At 44.6% G+C, this 21,913-nt stretch overlaps 1 protein-coding gene across 7 annotated transcripts in view; it reads right to left on the bottom strand.

The window, feature by feature from the left end:
• Positions 1–5,761, bottom strand: part of DNM3 (dynamin 3) — a 535,131-nt gene extending 529,370 nt beyond the window's left edge. For 6 of the 7 annotated variants that reach the window (XM_032317386.1, XM_032317388.1, XM_032317384.1 and 3 more), the window contains exon 1: positions 5,422–5,582. In XM_032317386.1, the coding sequence (XP_032173277.1) occupies positions 5,422–5,582 (161 nt within the window). Of the gene's footprint in view, positions 1–5,421 lie in introns of all 7 variants that reach the window. The other variant, XM_032317383.1, reaches the window with a different exon arrangement.
• Positions 5,762–21,913: the final 16,152 nt, after the last annotated feature.

Below are 21,913 nucleotides of genomic sequence, written 5' to 3'. Positions count from 1 at the left end.
ATTCATTGTTGGATGAAGAAAGTTCATGTGTCTGATTTTTTATTTAAAGAGACTCTTGGGAGGGGCATCTGGGTGGCTCAGTGGGTTGGACCTCTGCCTTCTGCTGGGGTCATGATCTCAGGGTCCTGAAAGAGAGTCCCGTGGCAGGCTCTCTGCTCACCGGGGAGCCTGCTTCCCCCTCTGTCTCTGCCTGCTGCTCCGCCTGCTTGTGATCTCTCTCTCTCTGTGAAATAAATAAAACCTTTAAAAATAATAATAAAATTTAAAAATTTTTTTAAAAATGGACTCTTGGGAACCATGAGCGCAATTTTCAAAAATTATCACACCTTATTTGTTAGCACTCATTTACCTAATAACTTTAACACCTAGAACTCATTTGTTGAAAAATATTCACTAATTCAGATGCTTTGATATTTAAAAAAATACTTTCCCTCAATACGATCCTATTTCTGAATTAAGAAGTCTTACTAATATGAATGCTTCTGTGCCTAATCTCATTTGCAACAGAGAACTCTTCCCTCCTCAATTTTTAACTACTTTCCTGAAATCAGTCAAAGAACTTAAGAATAGTGTCTATTGGGGCACCTGGGTGGCTCAGTGGGTTAAAGCTTCTGCCTTCAGCTCAGGTCATGATCCCAGGGTACTGGGATCAAGCCCTGAATCAGGCTCTCTGCTCGGTGGGGAGCCTGCTTCCTTTCCTCTTTCTGTTTGCTCTCTGCCTACTTGTGATCTCTGTCTGTCAAATAAATAAATAAAATCTTTAAAAAAAAAAAGAAAGAAAGAAATGTGCTCCCTCAACATAGTCACTTTAAAAAGAGTCTTTTTTTAATCATTAATCACAAAACCTATGCTACTTGTACAAAAATCAAGTCTATTTAACATTCAGACTAGAACAAAATGATGTGGAATTCTCTGCCTATATAATTAGCATTGAAGAACTAATTTTTTTTAAGATTTTATTTATTTATTTGACAGGCAGAGATCACAAGTAGGCAGAGAGTCAGGCAGAGAGAGAGGAGGAAGCAGGCTCCCCGGTGAACAGAGAGCCCGATGTGGGGCTCCATCCCATGACCATGGGATCATGACCTAAGCAGAAGGTGGAGGCTTAACCCAATGAGACACCCAGGTGCCCCGAAGAACTAATTTTTTTAATTTAATTTTTTTTCAGTGTTCCAAAATTCATTGTTTATGCACCATACCCAGTGCTCCATGCAATCTGTGCCCTCTATAATACCCACCACCAGGCTCACCCAACCTACCCCCCCCGCCACCAAAACCCTCAGTTTGTTTCTCAGAATCCACAGTCTCTCATGTTTCGTCTCTCCCTCTGATTTCCCCCAACTCCCTTCTCCTTTCCATCTCCCAATGTCCTCCGTGTTATTCCTTACATTCCAGAAGTAAGTGAAACCATATGATGATTGACTCTCTCTGCTTTACTTATTTCACTCAGTATAATCTCCAGTCCCGTCCATGTTGCTACAAAAGTAGGGTATTCATCCTTTCTGATGGAGGCATAATACTCCATTGTATATATGGACCACATCTTCCTTATCCATTCATCCATTGAAGGGCATCTTGGTTCTTTCCACAGTTTGGCGACTGTGGCCATTGCTGCTATGAACATCGGGGTACAGATGGCCCTTCTTTTCCTTACATCTGTATCTTTGGGGTAAATATCCAGTAGTGCAATTGCAGGATCATAGGGTAGCTCTATTTTTAATTTCTTAAGGAATCGCCACAGTGTTTTCCAAAGTGCTATACCAATCTGCATTCCCACAAATAGTGTAAGAGGAAAACTAATGTTTTTAACAAGTATATCATCATAAAACATTTACACATTAGCAACTAGTACAGTTTTCATTTAATACCTCCATAAGCAAGTTATATGTGCTCTAAACACATACTTAAATAAACAACCCAATTACATGCTACAGCTCCCTTCAAGAATGTCTAATATAGTAAGAAAAGTACTTATCCTTTAACTAATATTGCTTCTGCCCAAGGGGTTGCCTCAAATCTTCTGTGAAATGAGGCAAGGTAGACATAAATAAATATGAATAATAGCATTAATGTGGCAGCTTCTTGTTCACTGAGGTGGTGACTGATCAAACAAAGAAGCTAAAAGTATTGATCAGAGGTTCGGTAAATCTAAGTATGGCGGGAACAACATGGTACAAGTGTTTTAGGGTACAGGTATGGAACCTAGACACCCCATGCTTGGATCTATTCTAGTTCTACTGGTCTTATCTCAAATTAGATCAGCCATGAGCAAGTTACTCAAACTCTCTAAATCTCGAATTTCTTCTTCCATAAAATGAAACTCATAAGAGTACCTTCCTTTGTGAGGCTTTAAGAGTATTAAATGAGATTACCCACGTATAACCTCTTAGAATAGCAAGCTCTCAATAAATGTTAACCGCTATCATCATCATGTCACTGCACTGTTAAAAAAAAAATTGGATATGAAAGTAGTTGAGTAAATTCAGTTCTTCCACACACAAACCAGAGAAATGGGCAGAACCCCAGTCCAGATGATGAACCCCTCTATTCACACCATGGGTCTCAGCTTCTACTCAACCTTACGCTGCCTCTCACTGCCAGTCTATACCTCATCTGAACAACCAAAAGAACAATCTGGTTCCTCATACTATATTACATTAATATGTAAATTCATCACTTCAGAAAGAAAATCACAAACAAGCAGTTCATTCATGACTCATTTTATCTATAACAATCTCAAACTTGTCACCCCAAAATTGGATTTTACAGCTACAGTTAAATGAAGTAAACACATTCACAACCATTCATTCAGTGGTATCAGGAAAAAAAATCAATATAAACTATCTGAGAAAAGAAAATAGCCTATTAAATATGGATTGTTAAATATTGAGGAAAACGCATCATTATTTTGAAGAGAACAAGCTTAAATGAGAGCAAACACAAGCAACGACCCCTTGTTTTATGACTACATTCAGTAACTGCACAGACGCCAGAGTCTTAAAATGAAAAAACAGCTCCATGTAAAAGAAGAAAGTTTCATCCTTAAAGGAAAGGGCCTTATCTTTACTGCAAAATTTCTGGATAACAAAAAGATAAAATGTTACAGCGGAATATGAGTAGTTTTTTTTCTGCCTAGGACCAATCTCCTTTCAAAATTGAGAACTCCTTTTTCCCTAAGGTTGGTTTATAATTAGAAATTAGATTCCTCAATAATTCAATGACTGAAACCTTTATTAAAGTCAAATGACCTTTTTAATTAATTTTTTTCTAATATATAAGCTCTGCTAGGCAAGTGTCGTGTCTATAGATAATAAAGCCTTTATATATTTATTAAATGAGAATTTCCCTCTATGTTCATCCTTTGATTTGATATTTTAACACTAATTAATTATTGGTAAAACCTTTTAATAAAGTATAACAAAGTATTAATGTGTTTTGCTAAATGCTCTGATTTGTATAATGCTTATAATATCTGTATTTTTCATTTTGTCATGAAAAATATTTAAGCCAAAATAATTTACTCTTCTATTCTCTTTTTTTGAAATTGTCATTTTAAAAGACTATAGCTAGTGAGGGGAAATGTATGCAATTTTATTATAGTATTAAGAAGTGTGTCAGGACAGAATTAAGATACATGCCTAAAACTGACACTAGGTTCAAAAGCTCTTGACACAAACAATGCATTTATAATACAGGCCCACCCAAGTAAATATATTAAGGATGCATAAAAATATGGTAATCGCATTTGAATTACTCACTATTTTAATCTTTAAGTATTTGTTTTAAAAACAAAAGTAGTTAAATGACTATTAAGGTACCATGCTAAATGTCCTGGAGTTTGAAAATTCAAAAATCCATTGTCCTCGAACCCCACTTTCCCTATGGAGGCCACTTTAAACTTAGTGAATTTCATTGCCAATAAATCCAAAAACAATAAACCCCTAAGTATCTGACTGCCCTGTGTCTATGTTTGAAATCCCATTCACCCATCACTCCATTAGTCTAAGATGACGTATGCAAAATGTTTTACCCTCACTTTTCTCATCACTCCAAATGGTAAAACCAAAGTGAAGTGATTAAGACACTTACGCAGAGACAGCAGCCAATGGTCAGCAATTTTACTTTTTTATTAGGATTCGAAGCTTCGTAGCTCCTACAAGGGGGGAAGGAAGAGCGCCGCGGGCAGACAGAGCACCCGCGGAGGGGAACAGGCGCTTCGCGGACACTGGGAGATGCGGGAATCCCGGAATTTTGCACGCCACCAAACACAGACAGAAAGGCAGAAAAGGAACAGGAACGTTCTGGACGTCAAACCACTTCACCAGCCAAGAAGAGGCGTCCAGCACAGCCGTGGCCGTCCCCGCTCGGGCCGCGGTCGCGCTGCTGCCCGGCCACCCGCTTTGCTGCGGGAGGCAGAGCGCGGCCCGGAACGCTTCCCACGGGCTCTTCTGGGCAAATGTCTGCACTCCTGGGCGAGGCCGTTAAGGTAACTCAGTCCCTCGCCAGGCGCCCGGCGGGTGGGAGAGATGCTGATTCCCAACTCGGAAATCAATCCTTTCGCTCTTTCTGGGCCGAGGGTGGCGACGGAATTCGGACTCAGCGCTGGGTCTCGAAGACCCGCCGGACCGAGCCGCGCGCAGGGACCACAGCGCGGGGGGAGGGGCGCGGGGAGCGCGCGGGGGGACGCGGGTCGGCTCCGAGGCGCGGCGGGGATGACACGGCATCCGGGCAGCGCGAGGGCTCGCTCGCCCGCTCGGTCCGCGGCCAGAAGCCCGGGAGGGAGTAGGTGCGGCCGCGGACGCCGCCGCTGTTGCGCGACTCTCGGGGAGAACGTGGGGCAGCGCGGCCCGGGAAGCCTCGCACAACAAACGGCTCCTTTCTCCGCGCACCCCGCCTCCCCGGCCGGGGGCAGGGACGGCGGTCTGCACAGCGGCCAGCTGAGCGGGGCCGGCAGCCGGGGCGGCGGGGACAGCAGCTCCCCGGGGGGCGGGGGGCGAGCCCCAGAGGCTGGCGGAGAGCCGCGGGGAGGCCGACAGGAAAAGGAGGGGTGCGGCGCCGGGAGAGCGGGCGAGACGGGGCCCGGGGCGCCCCCGGGCGCGCGACGCATCCCGGCTGCCCGAGGCGGGCGCGCCGGGCGGGGGGAGCGGCTCGCGGGCGGACCCCTCCCCCGGCTCCCCGACCGGAGGACGCGGAGGAAATGGCTTTGTATCGCAGGATGAAAGACAGACAGGAGGGCCGGCCGCCGCGGGGGGGACGGAGGATGCCCGGAGCCGGGACGACCCCGCCCGCCCCACGGACGCCGCCGCTCGGCCCTCGTTCCGCCCGCGCCACGGCTCGGCGCTCGGGCTCCCGCCGCCCCGGCGCGCTCCGGCGGCCCCGAGCGGGGTCGCCGGCCCCGCCCCCCGCGCCCCGCGCGCTCACCTGCCCACGAAGTTCTCGAGCACCGAGCTCTTGCCCGCGCTCTGGCCGCCCACCACGGCGATCTGCGGCAGCTCCAGCAGGCAGCTCTGCCCCAGCGCCGAGAAGGCGTCCTGCAGCCGGTTCACCAGCGGGATCAGCTCCTCCATCTCCCGGTTCCCCATCCTGCCAGCGCCGCGGGCCGCACGCCGGCTCCCGCTCTCCTCTGCGACCTGGCGGGGGAGCTGGGGCCGCGCCGCGCGAGCCGCCCCTGCCGCGCCGGGTGCTGCCAGCGGGTTCCAGCGCCGACGTCGGACCCCGCCGCGCGCCCGCCGCTCGGCTCTGACAGCTCACGGCCCGCAGCGCGCCTGCGCGGGCGGGAGGGGCGTGGCCTGGCGGCTCGGCCGCCCCATCCGCGCCCCGCCCGGCGGCGATTCGGCGGGAGGCTTCGGGCCGGACCCTGCGGCCGCGCGCTCACGCACTGCCTCCCAGCTGCGGCCAGATGCACGACCTGCGTCTCTGGACCCCGAGCTCGGAGGCGCGGGTACCGCCCTCGGTCGGGGGATCGGCATCGGCTACGAAGCCCTGCGGATAACCGCTCAGCCCTGTCAGCGGCGGTAGCCCCAGCACCCCTGTCGCCGCCAGAGTCACTTCCCAAGAGCAAGTCCCGTGCGCGCACGCTCCACTTCAGACCCCGCTCCCCTCAGAGCGGCGGCCCGCGGAGTCCGAGCCCTCGCCCCCGACGTCCACTTCGGGACCTCAGCGGTCGGACCCCGCCGGATCGCTCGACCTCAGCGACCCCACCTCCCAGCCCGACCAAGCGGAAACGTCAGCCCGTCGTGCCCGCCGCCGCGCTCCCTCTCTGCGGACCCCCGCGACTCCTCCGGCCTCTCTCCCGCCCATCCGTCCCGGGGGCTACCGGAGAGCGAGCGCTCTGCACGCGTTCGGCCCAACCGAGCGCACGGACACGTGCCTGCGCGGCGGGTCTGCGCCGCCGACGGAGACACAAAGACAGGCGGCTGTGCTCGCTCGGCCTCCTCAGACTCCTCAGAGGGCTCCTCTTCACGAGTAAACACACGTGCTCTCCGGGACCGAACTCAGGGGCCTTTTCCTGTCTCGCACCTCAGACTCCAGCTGAGGATTCTGCCTTGGCTTTCATTCCGCGTACTGTCCGGCGACCGCAGGAATCGGAACGCTGGCCCACCTCCCTCCCTTTTACCACAGACTGAAGTCCCGCTGGTCCTGGACCTCACTACCCGAATGTCCCACAAGGACCTCCGACGTAACTGACTCAAAACTGAACTCATCTTTTCTAATCTCAGCACTTAATGCTATAAAGTTCCCTTTAGTCCTAAAAAGACTTGTGTAAAAAAAATGCCCTAATGACCAAAACACTAAGAAGAACCTAAATGTCCATCAAAAGGTGAACGAATGAGCAAGTAGGACCTGGGCATACTTCTAAGCAACAAAAAGGAGTGAGCGTCTGATAGAGCAATAACGTAGTTTCAGCTTCAGATAATTATGTTGAATGAAAGACCCCAAAGAAGACATATTGTATGCTTCCATTTATACGAAGTTGCGCAATAGGCAAAATTATCTATGTTGATAGAAATCAGACCACTGGTTGCCTTTGAGGTGTAGGGATTGACTGCGAGAGGCACCAGAGATCTTTGCAAAGTGAGGGAAATGTTCTTGATTTGGATATGAGTAGACATTGGTGGACTCATCGGACTAAACATTTAAGATCTCTGCATTTCACTGTAAATTGTATCTCAGCTTTTTTAAAAAGAGAAAGAGAAAGACAAAACTGACTGCATCACCTCCTCCCCTGAAGAGCATCCCTCATAGGCCATCTGCCCACCATGCCTTCTCCAGGAATCCCCACTCCATCCACCACATGGTTGTAGCCCGAGTAGTCATGAAGATAGAAGGGCATGAAGAGCAACTAACTGTGTCCTCCGGGTGCTTCCTATCTCAGCAAGAGGCCTGCCCAGTCCCAACCCAGACTCTGGACATCATGCTACTCCTTTGCACTCTCTCTCAACCTCATTCCCCATATCAAGTGGGATCCCAAATTATGCCCATTCTACCTCCCTAGAGCCCACCTCATCCCCTTCATCTTTGCTACCGGCACCTCATTTATAACTATCATTTGTCAACTATCTTCTTATGTATTTCCCATATATATATGTGCCCTGAATAGATTGTCATTACTGCATTTGGCACATTGCATTGAATCTCTGATTTACACGTCTCTTTCTTCCACTAATGTGATAGGTAGAATAATGTCCCCCTACCAAGGATGTCCACGTTTAAATATCCAGAAACTGTGAATATGTTACATGTCATGGCAAATGGAACTTTGCAGATGTGATTAAACTAAGGACCTTGTGATGGAGAGAATATGCTGGACTATCCCGATGGGCCCAGACTAATCACATGGATCCTGAAGAAGAGAGAGCCTTACCCGGCTGTTTCAGAGGGAGATGTGACTATGGAAGAATGGCCACAGAGACACAACTTTGCTGCCTTTAAGATGGAGGGGGGCGGGGCAAAGCCAGGAGATGTTGACCACCTCTAGAAGCTGGAAAAAGGGAAACAGATTCTCCCTAGAGCCTCTAAAAGGAACACAGCTCTGTTGACACCTTGATTTTAGCTCAGTGAGATCTGTGTCAAACTTCTAACCTACACAGCTGTAAGATAATAAATTTGTGTTGTTTTAAGCCACTAAGTTTGTGCTAATCCATTACAACAGCCACAGAAAGCCAGTACAACTAATGATACGTTCCTTGAGGGCAAGATCCATCTTTCTGATTCTCAGTGCCTAGCACCTAAGAACACCATAGTCAACAGGGGATAGACAGAAACAGATTATCACAGCACAAGGTAGCACGTGTTCCGTTCCAACAGTGATATGGACTGACCTGTGTCTCCTCAAAATTCATATGCTGAAGTCCTCGGTGTGGCTGTATTTAGAGTAAGGTTAAATGAGGTCATAAGGCTGGAGCACTGATCTAGCAGGACTAAGGTCCTTACAAAGCTTGCTCTATCTCTGCCATGCAGGGACACAGTGAGAAGCAGGCCATCTGCGAACCAGGAACAGAGTCCTTACCGGGAACCAAATCAGTCAGCACCTTAATGTCAGGCTTCCCAGCCTCCCAAATTCTGAGGAAATAAGCTTCTGTTGTGTAAGCCACCCTGTCTACATGTCATTACGGCACTCTGAGCAGACTCGGACATCACATTCGTTTAAAGGGAAAAGTGGAAACAAGATGGGAATCAGGGAGCTACAATTCCGTCAGGGGAGGCCTTGAGGAGATGTCCAGCACTCTGCTCTGTGCTGTGAGGAACACAAAAAACTCAGAAGCCCTTGCCCTGAGTATCTCGCATTCTAATGTAAAAGACAATGTTACCATGCATTAGACAGAGAATGTATAATCATTACAGAAATTTGCATTTCATGTGCACTGAAGCCAAGCATGTCATCTCTACTCTCTAGAACTTCCTTCAGATCAGTCCCGCCCACCCACTTCAAGAAACCAACCTGAACTACTTGTGTTCATTGGTTTCCCTCTTTACTTCCCATTTCCAGAGTCAGTTCTGCAATAACACGGAAACAGGCGAAATTTAATACTCACACTCAACATGCTTTTCGCATAAATTAATCTAAATAAAACAAATAGCCAAGAAAAGGAAAACTCCGAGGGTAAAATCTTAGGGGGAATTTTTGACACAAAGACAACCTACACCTTTGAGGGTGGGTGTGAAGCAGCAAAGGGGAGCCCGGTCAGCCGCCCCCGCTTCCTGACTGTATCACGTGATCACCTCAGCCCTGCTCCAGCACCAAGTGATGAATACAAACTCCTGCTCTCTATCACATTTGTTTCCTCACCTCGAGGGAGAAGATTCCTAAAGGTTAACAGCCATTTTCGGGTGTGGCTCTCTACCTAAGAAGTTAACATTTTATAAACACATCTGAACTGTTAATGAAATGAGTATTTTCCTTCAGGCTCATTTTGAGAAGCAACAAGCCTATTGCAGTAATGCTGCATTTCATACAGTATCATGGAACACCTCCTTTGAAATTAATAAGCCTTATCGAAAAACTCAGTTTTTCACAGTCTCACATCATTTCAGATGAACGGAATGTTATCTATGCAGATAACATTCTGCCACATTCATAGGACTTAGGACCAAATAACTTTTGGTTAATTCTAAGAATTAAATATATATGTTTAAATATCCATATCTTAAATAGACATATATTTTTAAAATATGCTACAGGCTGGAAGCAAACTCCAAGGAGTTAGAAAAGTCTTGAGGAGGGAAAACATCTCTGGAAAAATATTTCACCTCTTGAAAAAGAGCACGCACTTGAATATATGATTTAGGAATTCACGGTTTAAAAAAAAAAAAGTCACATTTCTACAGACCTACATCTCATATATCTCCCACAGTGCCTAGCTCAGTAATCAATAAATATTTATGAAGCATCTGAACCCAAACTTTAAGCATTTGTCATGTCAATCTTTGTGAGTGCTTCTGGGTAAATTATAGTATTATTCTGTGTACAATTTAGGACCTACTCAAGCCCTACAGTTCTTTCTCCAAAGGTTATTACTTGGACGGATTTTAGATCTTACCACCCATCAGTTTATCTGCAGGCATCTTTTGAGTTTCTGTGAAAGCCAATGAACGTCCAGTATAGACACATAGACTTCCAATATCATACCCATGCTCGTTGGCACTTACGTCTCTCAGGGCTTCTCTCCTTCAGCCAAGAGCAGGGGTCAGGAAGCAAAGACTCCTTGGGTGCCTGGGTGGCTCAGTTGGCTAAGTGTCTGCCTTTGGCTCAGGTCATGATCCCAGAGTCCCTGGATCAAGTCCCGCATTGGGCTCCCAGCTGTGCAGGGAGAAGCAGACTCCCTCTGACTTTCTCCCCTCTCATTCTCTCTCTCTCAAATAAATAAGTAAAATATTTAAAAAAAAAAAAAAAAAGAAGAAGAAGAAGAAAGAAAAGAAAAGAAAAACTCCCAATTTTATTGCTCATTGAGAGCAAAATAACTCTGGAAGAACCACTCGGGTGTCCTACCCTTACCACTTCTGTCAGTCTGAGGTCTGACAGATGGAATCTCACCAGTAGTCCCACGGAAGCATGGCTGTACTGACACACCTACAGGACGGATAGTACTGATCGGTAAGCTTAAGGTATTAAAACAGAAGGGATTGGAAGCAATCTCTACAGCACTCAAGTCTGATTTACTAGCTAGTGTGTGCCTCCTTCTATCAAGCAGGTATAGTTGGGTTCTGCTGTGAGCAAAAACCACACGTACCAAAGTCGAACAGAAGTCACAGAGGACTCCTTTTAAAAGGAGGGCACCCCAGTGCTTTTTAATTCTCCCTGGTTAAATTATGACTCTTATACAGATAGAGATAAACAGGCATAATCATATATTAATTGCTTATTATATATAAAATTATATCCTCATTAATGATATAATAACATTTTTTGTATATAGGCAAGCTATAATGGCCATTTAAAATATGCTTATGAAGATTTTTCACTGACACAGAGCAATGCTATGAATAAAATATTAAATGAAAAATGCAGGATATAAAATTTTTTATGTAGTATTATCGTACCTGCATGATGGACTGTCTAGGGGAAAAAACTAAAAAGAAAAGTACCCAAAAATTTAATGTTAGCTTCATGAGAAAGTATGGAAAATTTTTATTGTCCTCTTCCATTTTTTTTCTCAAATTTTCTACAATTCATATGTATTACTCTTACAATTTAAAACTGAATAAAAATGCCATTTGACTGAACCATATAATTGGTTTACATAGCCACCAGCTTGTCAACAATGAAAGTGTTGTGTACTATACTGTGAAAATAACATGGCAGGGCGCCTGGGTGGCTCAGTGGGTTAAGTCTCTGCCTTCGGCTCAGGTCATGATCTCAGGGTCCTAGGATCGAGTCCCGCATCGGGCTCTCTGCTCTGCAGAGCAGAGAGCCTGCTTCCTCCTCCTCTCTCTCTCTCTGCCTGCCTCTCTGCCTACTTGTGATCTCTGTCTGTCAAATAAATAAATAAAATCTTTAAAAAAAAGAAAGAAAGAAAGAAAATAACATGGCAAATAGAAGGGGGAGAGTCCACGAGTTCCTTGACCCCCAAACCTTTGCCATCCACTGGCAGCTAATAACTGGCGAGTGATCACTAAGACTTTAAACATTTCTTTCTGACTCAGACAGCAGAAATGTTCCAAGCCCAGGCCCCTACGGTCATTGGGATTATCATCAGCCAAGTACACCAATCTGTGGACTAACCAAAACTACAGCAAAGTAGGTACGGAGCTGCATTTCGTTTGCTTAAAGCAATGCCATAATCTCTGGCATCAATAAGCCAGACGTAAAAGATTGCATCCTGTATGAACACGTTTCTACGACACTCTAGAGAAAGCAGAACTAATCTGTGATGACAGAAAGCAGTGTGGGGGTGAGGGTGGGGACAGGGTATTCACAGCAATGGGGCATGTGGAGTCCCCATCTTGACTCTGCTGGGATTGTATCGTTGTGCATGTTTGCCAAAACTCACTGAACTGTAAATGTAAAGTGGTGCATTTTGTTTTATGTCAATTATACTGCAATAAAAATAATCTATGACATTTATGACACACACCTGTATGACGTGGGACGGTAACACAGAATGTGATCGGCTCGGTCTGCATTTATGATACACACCTGTTTGACGTGGGACGGTAACACAGAGTGTGATAGGCTCGGTCTGGGGATATCCTTTGTAAGGGACAGCCATAATCATTCTGTGTTTTAAGACGACAAAAATATACAAACTCTCCAAGAAGCTTGCGATGATGACTCCAAAATTCTGCCAATAGAGACTTACTCTGTTGGGATCCCTGAGTTTTATACTGACAGGAAAACATCACTTAGAGAAGGGAAAGAAACACTTTATCATTAAAAACTATCTCTTAGGGGGCACCTGGGTGGCTCAGTAGGTTGGCCTCTGCCTTCAGCATCTGCTTTCAGCTGGTCCCGGGGTCCTGAATCAAGGCCTATGTCAAGCCCCATGTCATGTCCAGCTCCCAGCTCAGCGGGGAGCCTGCTTCTTCCTCTCCTCCCCACTCCTGCTCTCTGTCACTATTTCTGCCTTTCTCTCTCTCTCTCAAATAAATAAATGAAATCTTAAAAAAAAAAAAAAAGCCAACTATCTCTTAGAGAAGATTATATTCCAGCAATGTCAGCTCAGGAAGGGGGTCTGGGACAAGAATGGAAAGAATCCCCTAATCACTCCAGAGTGAGAGTGTCCTAGGACAAATTTCCCCATTTCACGTGGTCTCCTCTCTTTCATTTTATAAGAGAAGCATAAACCTTGGAGAAGTTCATCCCCTGTGCATACCTGTGAGGCCCAGTTGAACTCCAGTTCCCTCCCCCGTGGAGGTGATGAACAACAATGAACAACACTGACAGCTTTTAACTATATTTTTTAACCATATATATACTTTTTTTTAAAGATTTTATTTATTTGACAGACAGAGATCACAAGTAGACAGAGAAACAGACAGAGAGGGAGAAGCAGGCTCCCCCCAAGCAGAGAGCCCGATGCGGGGCTCGATCCCAGGACTCTGAGATCATGACCTGAGCCAAAGGCAGAAGCCCAATCCACTGAGCCACCCGGGCGCCCCTCATTGACAGCTTTTGATACTGCTTTACACCCACAGAGCATTTTCATGTCACAGCTTCCTTTAAAGTAGCAGCTAACAAAAAGCAATAGAATTCCTCTTTCACAATTAAGAACTGCGACAAATCCAAGAGGTTAGGTGACTCGACCAGTGTCACATGGGCAAAACTACTAGAGATGCTCCCTGATCCGCTTCAGTGTGCCATACTTGGATTATCCCTATAAGATAACCTGAAACCTTGTGATACCTAGTACCTACATTGGCCAAACCTAGGAGACTGAAAAATACACAGTAAATTACTTTCTTTTATCTTTACGTAAATCATTTCAGTTGTCGTGACCTAGAGTCAGCAGATTGGGGTTCAAGTTCCTACTGGCTGTGTGATTCACTTTCCTAGCCCTTAATTTCATCTGTAAAATGGGACTATTAATGTCTATTCTTCCTAATTCCTAGAACTATTGTGAAATCAAATAAATAATGAACATTAAAATATTCTATAAACTGCAGGGCAACAAATGACTATTAAATGTTTTATTTATAATTATCCAAATCTACCCAGGAATTATAAATATATTTTATTAATTACCAAAGGGTTTTCTTGATTAACTATAATTTTTATATGATTTATGTGATAAATATTTGAAAAAATACCTTCAAGTATCCTACTATTCATGTATCTCATCAATTTTAGGATTCCTTCATTTGGAAAATTAGAATTGGGGAAGAGTTCACTCTTAGGCAGAACCCAAAAATAACCAGACAGAAAGTGTAGTTGAAAGTAACAGTTCACTAGGAATGAAGCATGACAAAGTCATAGAAAGCAAGATACGTTTTTCACAAATAAGCACAAGCAAGAACATCCAGAAAGCAATGAATAAAGAGGAGGCCAAAATGGGTTGAGATTGATTTCGATGGAGAAATTATAATCAAGCTTAATTTCTTTACAACTTGTGTTTTCTCTGTGTGCAGTTTGAAAAGAATTTAGAATAGAATCAAGGTAGCCGATGACACAGTATCGTTTCCAGATTCTCCAAGAAATGACGCAAAGGCGGGCAAGGGTCTCCAAGGGTCTCCAAGAATTCCCACTCCCTGCAGGGTCCTCTTCGGACTTTCCTCAGTGACTGTCCCAGCAGAACTCTCAACTCGTACCCTGCTCCCCCGCCCCGGCCAGCATCCTCATTTGCCTTGAAAACTATCTGTCGATCAAAGAGTGAGTCCTTTATCAAGACCACCAAAAAGCCACTCATTGTGAAAAGTTGGTACCCCTGGGTCTCATAGACGAAAGGTCAAAACCAAGACCCTGGATTCCACCCCCATGGCCCCTATTCCATCCACCTGCTACCCTGTTTGATGAAATGGCTTCCTGCTTCCCTTGAAGACATGACCTTCCAAATCTCCTTTTAGAGTAGCCTGAGGAAGTTATTTTCCTTCTGTTTTTTCTTCCAACCCCACATAAATTATTTTAGGAGTGTAAATGCTGACAGATATGTGCTGAGAGAACAGAAAGAGGAAAATCACAGAAAAGGTAACAGGCAGGTTCAACCCCAACTCCTTTTCATGCAATTTATTTATTTTTTTTATTGGCGAAAACTGCCCAGCTCCTTATTGCTGAAGAACTATGTTCTTTTTTTTTTTTTTTAAGGTTCTATCCATTTATTTGACAGAGATCACAAGTAGGCAGAGAGGCAGACAGAGAGAGAGAAGCAGGCTCCCCGCTGAGCAGAGAGCCCGATGTGGGGCTCGATCCCAGGACCCTGAGATCATGAGCCAAGCTGAAGGCAGAGGCTTAACCCACTGAGCCACCCAGGTGCCCCGTGAATAACTATGTTCTGAAAAATAAAAATTCCGCTGCAAAGACAGAGCTGTAAGTCCAGTGCATAATGCCTCTGAATCCATTAGGGCACGCTCTACTTATATCCTGCTGCAGAACAGGACTTTCTCTCTCTCTCTTTCTCTCTCTCTCTCTCTCACACACACACACACTCACACACACGGAGAGTCCCCTTAGGCCACTGACATTTGCATACAACAGCTCTACCAAGGGGGCCACACAAGCAGCAAGAAAACAATTTCATTTTCTATGAATGAGTGTGTGCGTTTTGGATGAGCCATTTATCATCTATCCTAATAAAAATTTGTTTTCTTTTTTTCTTCCCTTTTCTTTTTAAAAGCCATTTTCAGCAGTGGCTGTTTCGAGAAGGGCTGGGTTGAAATGTTGGCGCTGCCTGCTCCTCCTCTTAACACAAATCCCTCACGATCCGAAGGGACTAGACACCGCAGCAAGGCAGAAGTTTCCCGTTGCCGGGTTGAGGTGGACTTTTCGGAATTTCCCTGTCCTCTCCAGAGGTCTTGATCCAAACAGAATGAGAAAACGGAGAGAAGGATCTGTGAGGGCGATCAGTTAGCGGTGACTGCCAGGTCTGGCTGGTCTTGTGGCGTTGGCTGAGGGCTCCGTGGTTATCCGCTTCTCCTCTCTGTTCCCGGAGCTAGATCCACTTTAGACAGATGAGAACTAGGACACACGAACTGATGCACTCAGAGCCCCAGTTTGTGGGAAAGGAAGTAGGAGGCAGGCTGGGGAACGAACCGTCGACACCTTGTTAATAATGCGGACCTTACCTCTGGGGCCTTCACAATGTCCATAGGCTGCACGTCTCTTCTCTCTCCATCCCTTCGCTCCTGCCGCCCCTCCCCTGTGCCCTCTGCACCCCATGGTCTGTTATCGATAAATCCTCTTGTATCCTCACCCCGTCTCCAGGGTTACTGAGCAGAAACTCGTTCCCCCTTGAGCAGCCTGTTTCTACCGAAGTAGTTAGTTACAAATGACAGCTGTCATCTCTCTCATGCCTCCTGAGTCCTAGGACTAAAAGTGGGATAGCTTTACTCAGTGCTCCTCGTTGCTGCTTCTAAGCCATTCCCTCTCCAGAATTTTCCAGCTTTGAATCTATGTCATTATCTCTTGTCGCCCCTCCTTCCCTTGGTTGTCAACATCTGCAGACCTCTTGTTCATTCTCCTCGGATTCCAACGATTTGAGTTTGTGACTCACTCCAACAGTATATGCTCGTCTTAATTCTTAGTGATTTCGATTCCATGTCAATGATACCTCCAACACTGTCCTCTTTGCTCTTCTGCCCTCTCCCCCACTGTGGTTTTTGTCTTCCATCTTATCTTAGCCTATCTTCCGGGGTCAATCCTCAGCCAGTGTGTCAGTACCACAGTCTACAACCACCCATAATCTCAAAGTCACACCTCCCCCGCTCAGAGCTCCATCCACTCTATTTCGAGATCACTCTTTACAGTGCCCACCTGCAATAGTCCGTCAGCTCCACTAGGACCTACGATCAATTAACTCCGCCATCTGCTTACTGCCTCTCACCCTTCATGTCCTCACCTCCCTCCTCTTGCTTGAGTACAGCCTCCACTTTCTGGTTCTCTCTCAATTTATCATACTCAGCAAAACCCAGCCTTCGGAAAACCCAGCTCTCCCACTCCGCACCTGCACCCAAGAAGCTGAACATAGCTAGGAAGAAAAGAAACCCTATGATGTTGACAGGAACCATCTTAATCATCCTGAACCTCAGATAGAACTGACAGACCTCAGATCGCTTTTCCATAGTCCATTCACTTTTGAGTTTTCCTAGATGGAACTTCATACTTTCTCTTCTCTACTCAAATCTCCATGTCTCTTCCCTCAGCCTCACTCCCAAATGGTGAATTGCATCCTGCTTCACTAAGAAAGTAGAAACAAGCAGAAAAGAAATTCCACAGGTCCCATCATGTCAAATACCAATCTACCAGCTTCTACATCATATTCTCTGCCTTCCCCACTGTTTCCATAGATGGACCGTCCAAACTTCTAAGACAGGATCTCCACATATGCAGTGGATTCCTTTCTCTTCTTTATTTGATCATAGCAATCCTGTCTTCTTAACTGCACCATTACCTCTCCCTCTGCTGGACCGTCCCATCAACATAGAAACATGCCATCTTCCATCTATAGCACTGAATCTATTATTTTGTTTTCTACCTGCCTCAGTTAGTGGGAAATCCATACTCCCAGCTGCTCAAGCCAAAAAACATGGTCATTCTTGACTTCCTTTTTCCACACCATACATTCAGTCCATCAAGAAATCCTACTGGCTCTAGCTGTCTTCAAAAGATATCTAGAATCTGACCGCTTTTGACCACCTCTGTCATTAAACTATGGTCTAAGCCACCACTGCCTAGGCCCTACATTATTACAAGGGTTTCCTGTCCAGCCTCGCTACTTCCACCCTGACCCTCCTACTAACTATTCCCAGTACAGAAGCCAAAGTAATCCTTTTAAACCTAAGTCCCACCATGTCACCCCTGTACTCAAAAAACTCTCCACTGGTTTCCAGTCTTCCTCAGACTGAAAGACTTAGAAGGCCCTTCCTTACTGGTCTTCCCCTCCACCTCCCCAGCCTGCTTTTACTCTGCTTTTCTCTCCAGTTCTCCCTGGCAGACTTATTTTGTTGTGTCTTGAAAATGATCAACACATTCCTTTATGGGCGGTTATTCACTGGCTCTTCCCTCTGCTTGAAACACTTGTCCTTCAGCTGGTCACGAGGCTCATCCTCTCGCCTTCTTTACAAGTCTGTGCTCAACTGCTACTCTCTCCGAAACTCTTTACCTGACCGTTCCACCTGAAACTGCACCCCCTCGGGGCACCGGGGGTCTCAGTCAGTACAGCGTGTGACTCGCGATCACCGGGTCATGAGTTTAAGCCCCATGTTAGGGATAGAGCTTTCTGGAAAACAAAATTGCACTCCTTCACACACAATTTCTATTCTCCTCCCCTCTTTTATTTTTCTCCATAGTATTTATCATCTTCTAATATCCTATATAATTAAATCTTCATTTGCAATTTGTTGCACTCACACACACATGCCTGAAAGTGAGCTCAGTGAAAAAAAGGATTTGTCTGTTTTGTTCATAGCTATAAGCCCGGTGCTTAGTAGAGTACATGGTGCGTAGTACATGCTTAAATATTTGTTGAATGAATGATTTTAACAACATAACTACATACTCTATATGATTGTGTCCCTATCCATGTGTGCGAGTCTAGTAGGACTATAAGCTTCTTGAGGTCAGTATCATGCCATCTAGTTTCCTGATTTCCCTGCACAGCACAAATCATGGCTTCCACCAGATGGCTTTCCACATTAAATCCCTATTCAACTGAACTGCACTCTAAATATTATCCAGATCAGCCAAGTCCTTCCCGAATTCCTGACTTTGGGAATCTGAGAGAAATAATAAAATGACTGTTGTTATTTTAAGCTACAAAGTTTCCAAGTCCTTCTACACAGCAAAATCCTATTAGGGCACTTATAAAGCATTGTTTTGGGGAAGATATAAATAATTTCCACCTTATTAAGTTAGCTGTCTCATGCTTAGTTTTCTCCCTATCTAGTAATTTAGTTATCAATAAAAATGACTTGGCCCACTGACATATTTATTGGCTAAGTAAATTACTTATGTAAAAAAATAATAGATCACAAAATGCAAAATAGCTCACGGTAAAAAAATTTTTTTTGATTTGTATAGTACAGAAAAGTAAACAAGTTAATGGGGTAGTCTTCCTCCATTCAATCAGTCTAATAGAATCTCTGCCCACTTAAATGTGCAACTTTTAAAGTCACCCTAGAATTTGTCTCCATTCTAGCCAACCGCAAAGGGAAAAGAACATACAGGAGCATACGTGGGAGGTTCTCATGGACCAGTCGTAGAAATGATACATCACTTCCACAAATATTCCAGTGGTAGAACTCAACTCACAGTTACATCCAACTGCAAGGAACCCTGGGAAATGTAATCTAGCTAGGTGCCAGGAAGTAGAGTTGCCAGATTTTGGGGGGGAAAGCAAAAACAAAAACAAAAAGAAAAAAAGACTACTCTATATTTGTCTCCAATCCTACCAGGAATAAGAAGAGAACATTTCTGTTGAGCAGATAATATCCAAATAAGAGAGAGGAATGAGAACTCACTATATATTCTTAATATACGTCCTAGTCCTATGATGGCATCTATCTCAGAATACTCAAGACCAGTTTCCAACAACTCAAAACCAGTGTGACTGCAAGACTGCAACTGAGGATCTTAGTAATTCATCCATCTAAAGCAGATTCATCCAAGGACTAGCTACTGATCTAATTTATTTCTCTGTCAAAATGACCTTAAATGTTGCTAACAGGAGATAGAAGACAACAGACTTCAGCAACTTTCTCATGACCTTCCACCCAAAGACCATCAACTCTCCTTAGCTGTCTTTTCCCCTTACCAAAACAATCATTTTGACATACCTTTACCCCCAGGAAAAACAATTATCCTGACACTCTTTATCCAGGCAGGCATTGCTTATCTGCAAGGGGCCTCCAGCTAGGACCCTACTCACTAGGTAATTCAGGGAATGCTGAGTATGGTTGACAGAATGAAAACAATATCATTATTCTCAAGAGTGGGATGGAATTTTTTTTTAATAGATTCAGTCTCAGCTCTCAATTAAAAAAATTATAGATTTTTTCCAATATTGGGAGGCATTTAGAGATGGGAAGTTGGGATTTAGTAGTAAGAAAAAAAAATTACCAGGAAGAAAAACCTAAGCAGAGACTGGTCATAAATATGACCCCAACACCCAACTCAATACCAGATCAGCTGAGGATGCTGGTGCTGTATTATTTAGTTTATCTCTTCTAAACTTAAGAATTCTAGAGAGCTAACCTACTTATCAAAAAAGGTAGCGCAGAATATGGTTTCTATTTTCATATCATTTTCCACATTTCTCTGTTTTAAATGTAGATCTATTTTTGCAGCTAACAACCCTAACTGTGATATGAGACTATTCTGGGGACACTCAGTCTTCTCTTTCTCTAATTGGAGACACATTACCCTGTCCATTTGCCTCAAGAAGTTGGCACAAAAGGGGCCATTAATGGCTTAATGAAGGAGAAATCCAGTCCAAACCAGGTATATCGAAATGGATAGCTTACATGGGAAGAGCCTAACAACATTGTCACAATGAGTTCACTTGTGGGTTTCTTCTTGGAGTTTCCCAAGAGCCCTGCCAACACTGCTAGGAGCTCATCAGCATTCTCCACAGTGGAACAGTGGGAAATCAAGCACAGAAGGATGTCTTAGATAGTATTTCCAGTGAGAAGTCTTGTCAAAGGTCAGAGGTCACACAGTAATAAAGGCAGTATTGAAACTCCCAAGTTCGGGCTACCCATTTTAAGAGATGTTCAAGCCCATTAAGTGAGAGATTTGTTTTTTGTCTCATTTGTTTGTTTTTCTAGGACAGAATTTGTTTTTTAGGACAGATTTTAAAATAAAACTTCTGAGCAAAAAAAAAAAAAAAAAAATTAAGTCTCTATTAGTAGTATAGTTTTAATAAATATTGCTTTTGAAAAAGTCCTTCATCTATTTTCATATCTTACACCATTTCCCAAGAGTCCTTCCTAGGTTCTATCTGCAAATCATAGCCTATTCCGCATGACACAAAGAGAGTTAAACAAATCTACATGTGAGAATTTGCTATCTAAATCATACCACAGATCCACTCAAGGGCAGAAAAGTCTAGATTTAGAATATTCCCATTGAGTTAAAATTCAACAGGGAACAAAAAGATGCCCAGCCTCGTTTGTTCCAGGGAAATGCAAATCAGAGCTACAATGACATAACACTGCACACAAATGAGGATAGCTAACATTTTTTTTTTCTTTAAGATTTTATTTATTTGACAGACAGAGATCACAAGCAGGCAGAGAGGCAGGCAGAGAAAGGAGGAAGCAGGTTCCCAGCTGAGCAGAGAGCCCGACTGGGGCTCGATCCCAGGACCCTGAGATCATGACCTGAGCTGAAGGCAGAGGCTTAACCCAGTGAGCCACCCAGGTGCCCCGAGCTAACATTTTTTTAATGAGAAATAAGTGTTGGCCAGTGTAGAGAAACTGGAACCTTCGTACATCTGCTGATAGGAATATAAAATTGTGCTGTTGCTGTAGAAAACAGTCTGGTGGTTCCTCAATGAGTTAAACATAGAATTAGCATTTCACCCAGCAAGCAATCCCATTTAGTAAACACCTCTTCCCAAAACTGAAAATAGGTATTCCAAAAAACCTGGCATGCAATTTCACGGCATCATTTTTCACAACAGCCACAAGGTGGACACAACCCAAACTTCCATTACCTGATGAACAGATAAACAAAATGTGAGATACACATATCCTGGGGTACTATTCAGCCATAAAAAAGAATGAAGGACTGAAATGTGCCATCGCATGGCTGAGCCTAGAAACATTGTGCTAAGTGAACATAGCTAGACATAGACGGCCACATAGTGTATGATTGCATTTACATGAAATATGCAGAATAGAGAAATCCACAGAGACAAAACCCAGGTTGGCAGTTACCAGGAACTGAGCAGAGGGAGGAAATGGGAAATGGTATGGGGTGTCCCTCTGGGATGATGAATCATCTTGGAACTAGAGAGAAGTGATGGTTACCCAACACTGGGAATGTATTAAAATACCACTGAATTATATATGGTTATATATAATATATATGTGGTTAATTCTATGTTATATGAATTTTACTTTGATTAAAAAAATGTGGGAAAAAATCCAATAGGGAGGGTGTACCTCGTTGTAGAAACACCCTGTCATCCACAGCCCTTGACCTGGGCTGGGCACTCTGCATAGGTCGATGTGTGACACAGGTGTTCTATGGTCATGGGAAGCCTGACTTCAACTTTGTGCACTCCCAGCCCTTCACTCCAGAGAACAGGGCTGAAACAAGCCT

The sequence above is a fragment of the Mustela erminea genome, chromosome 17 (assembly GCF_009829155.1).
Source record: "Mustela erminea isolate mMusErm1 chromosome 17, mMusErm1.Pri, whole genome shotgun sequence".
NCBI classification, from domain to species: Eukaryota; Metazoa; Chordata; class Mammalia; order Carnivora; family Mustelidae; genus Mustela; species Mustela erminea.
This window is presented reverse-complemented; position numbering and strand designations above follow the sequence as displayed.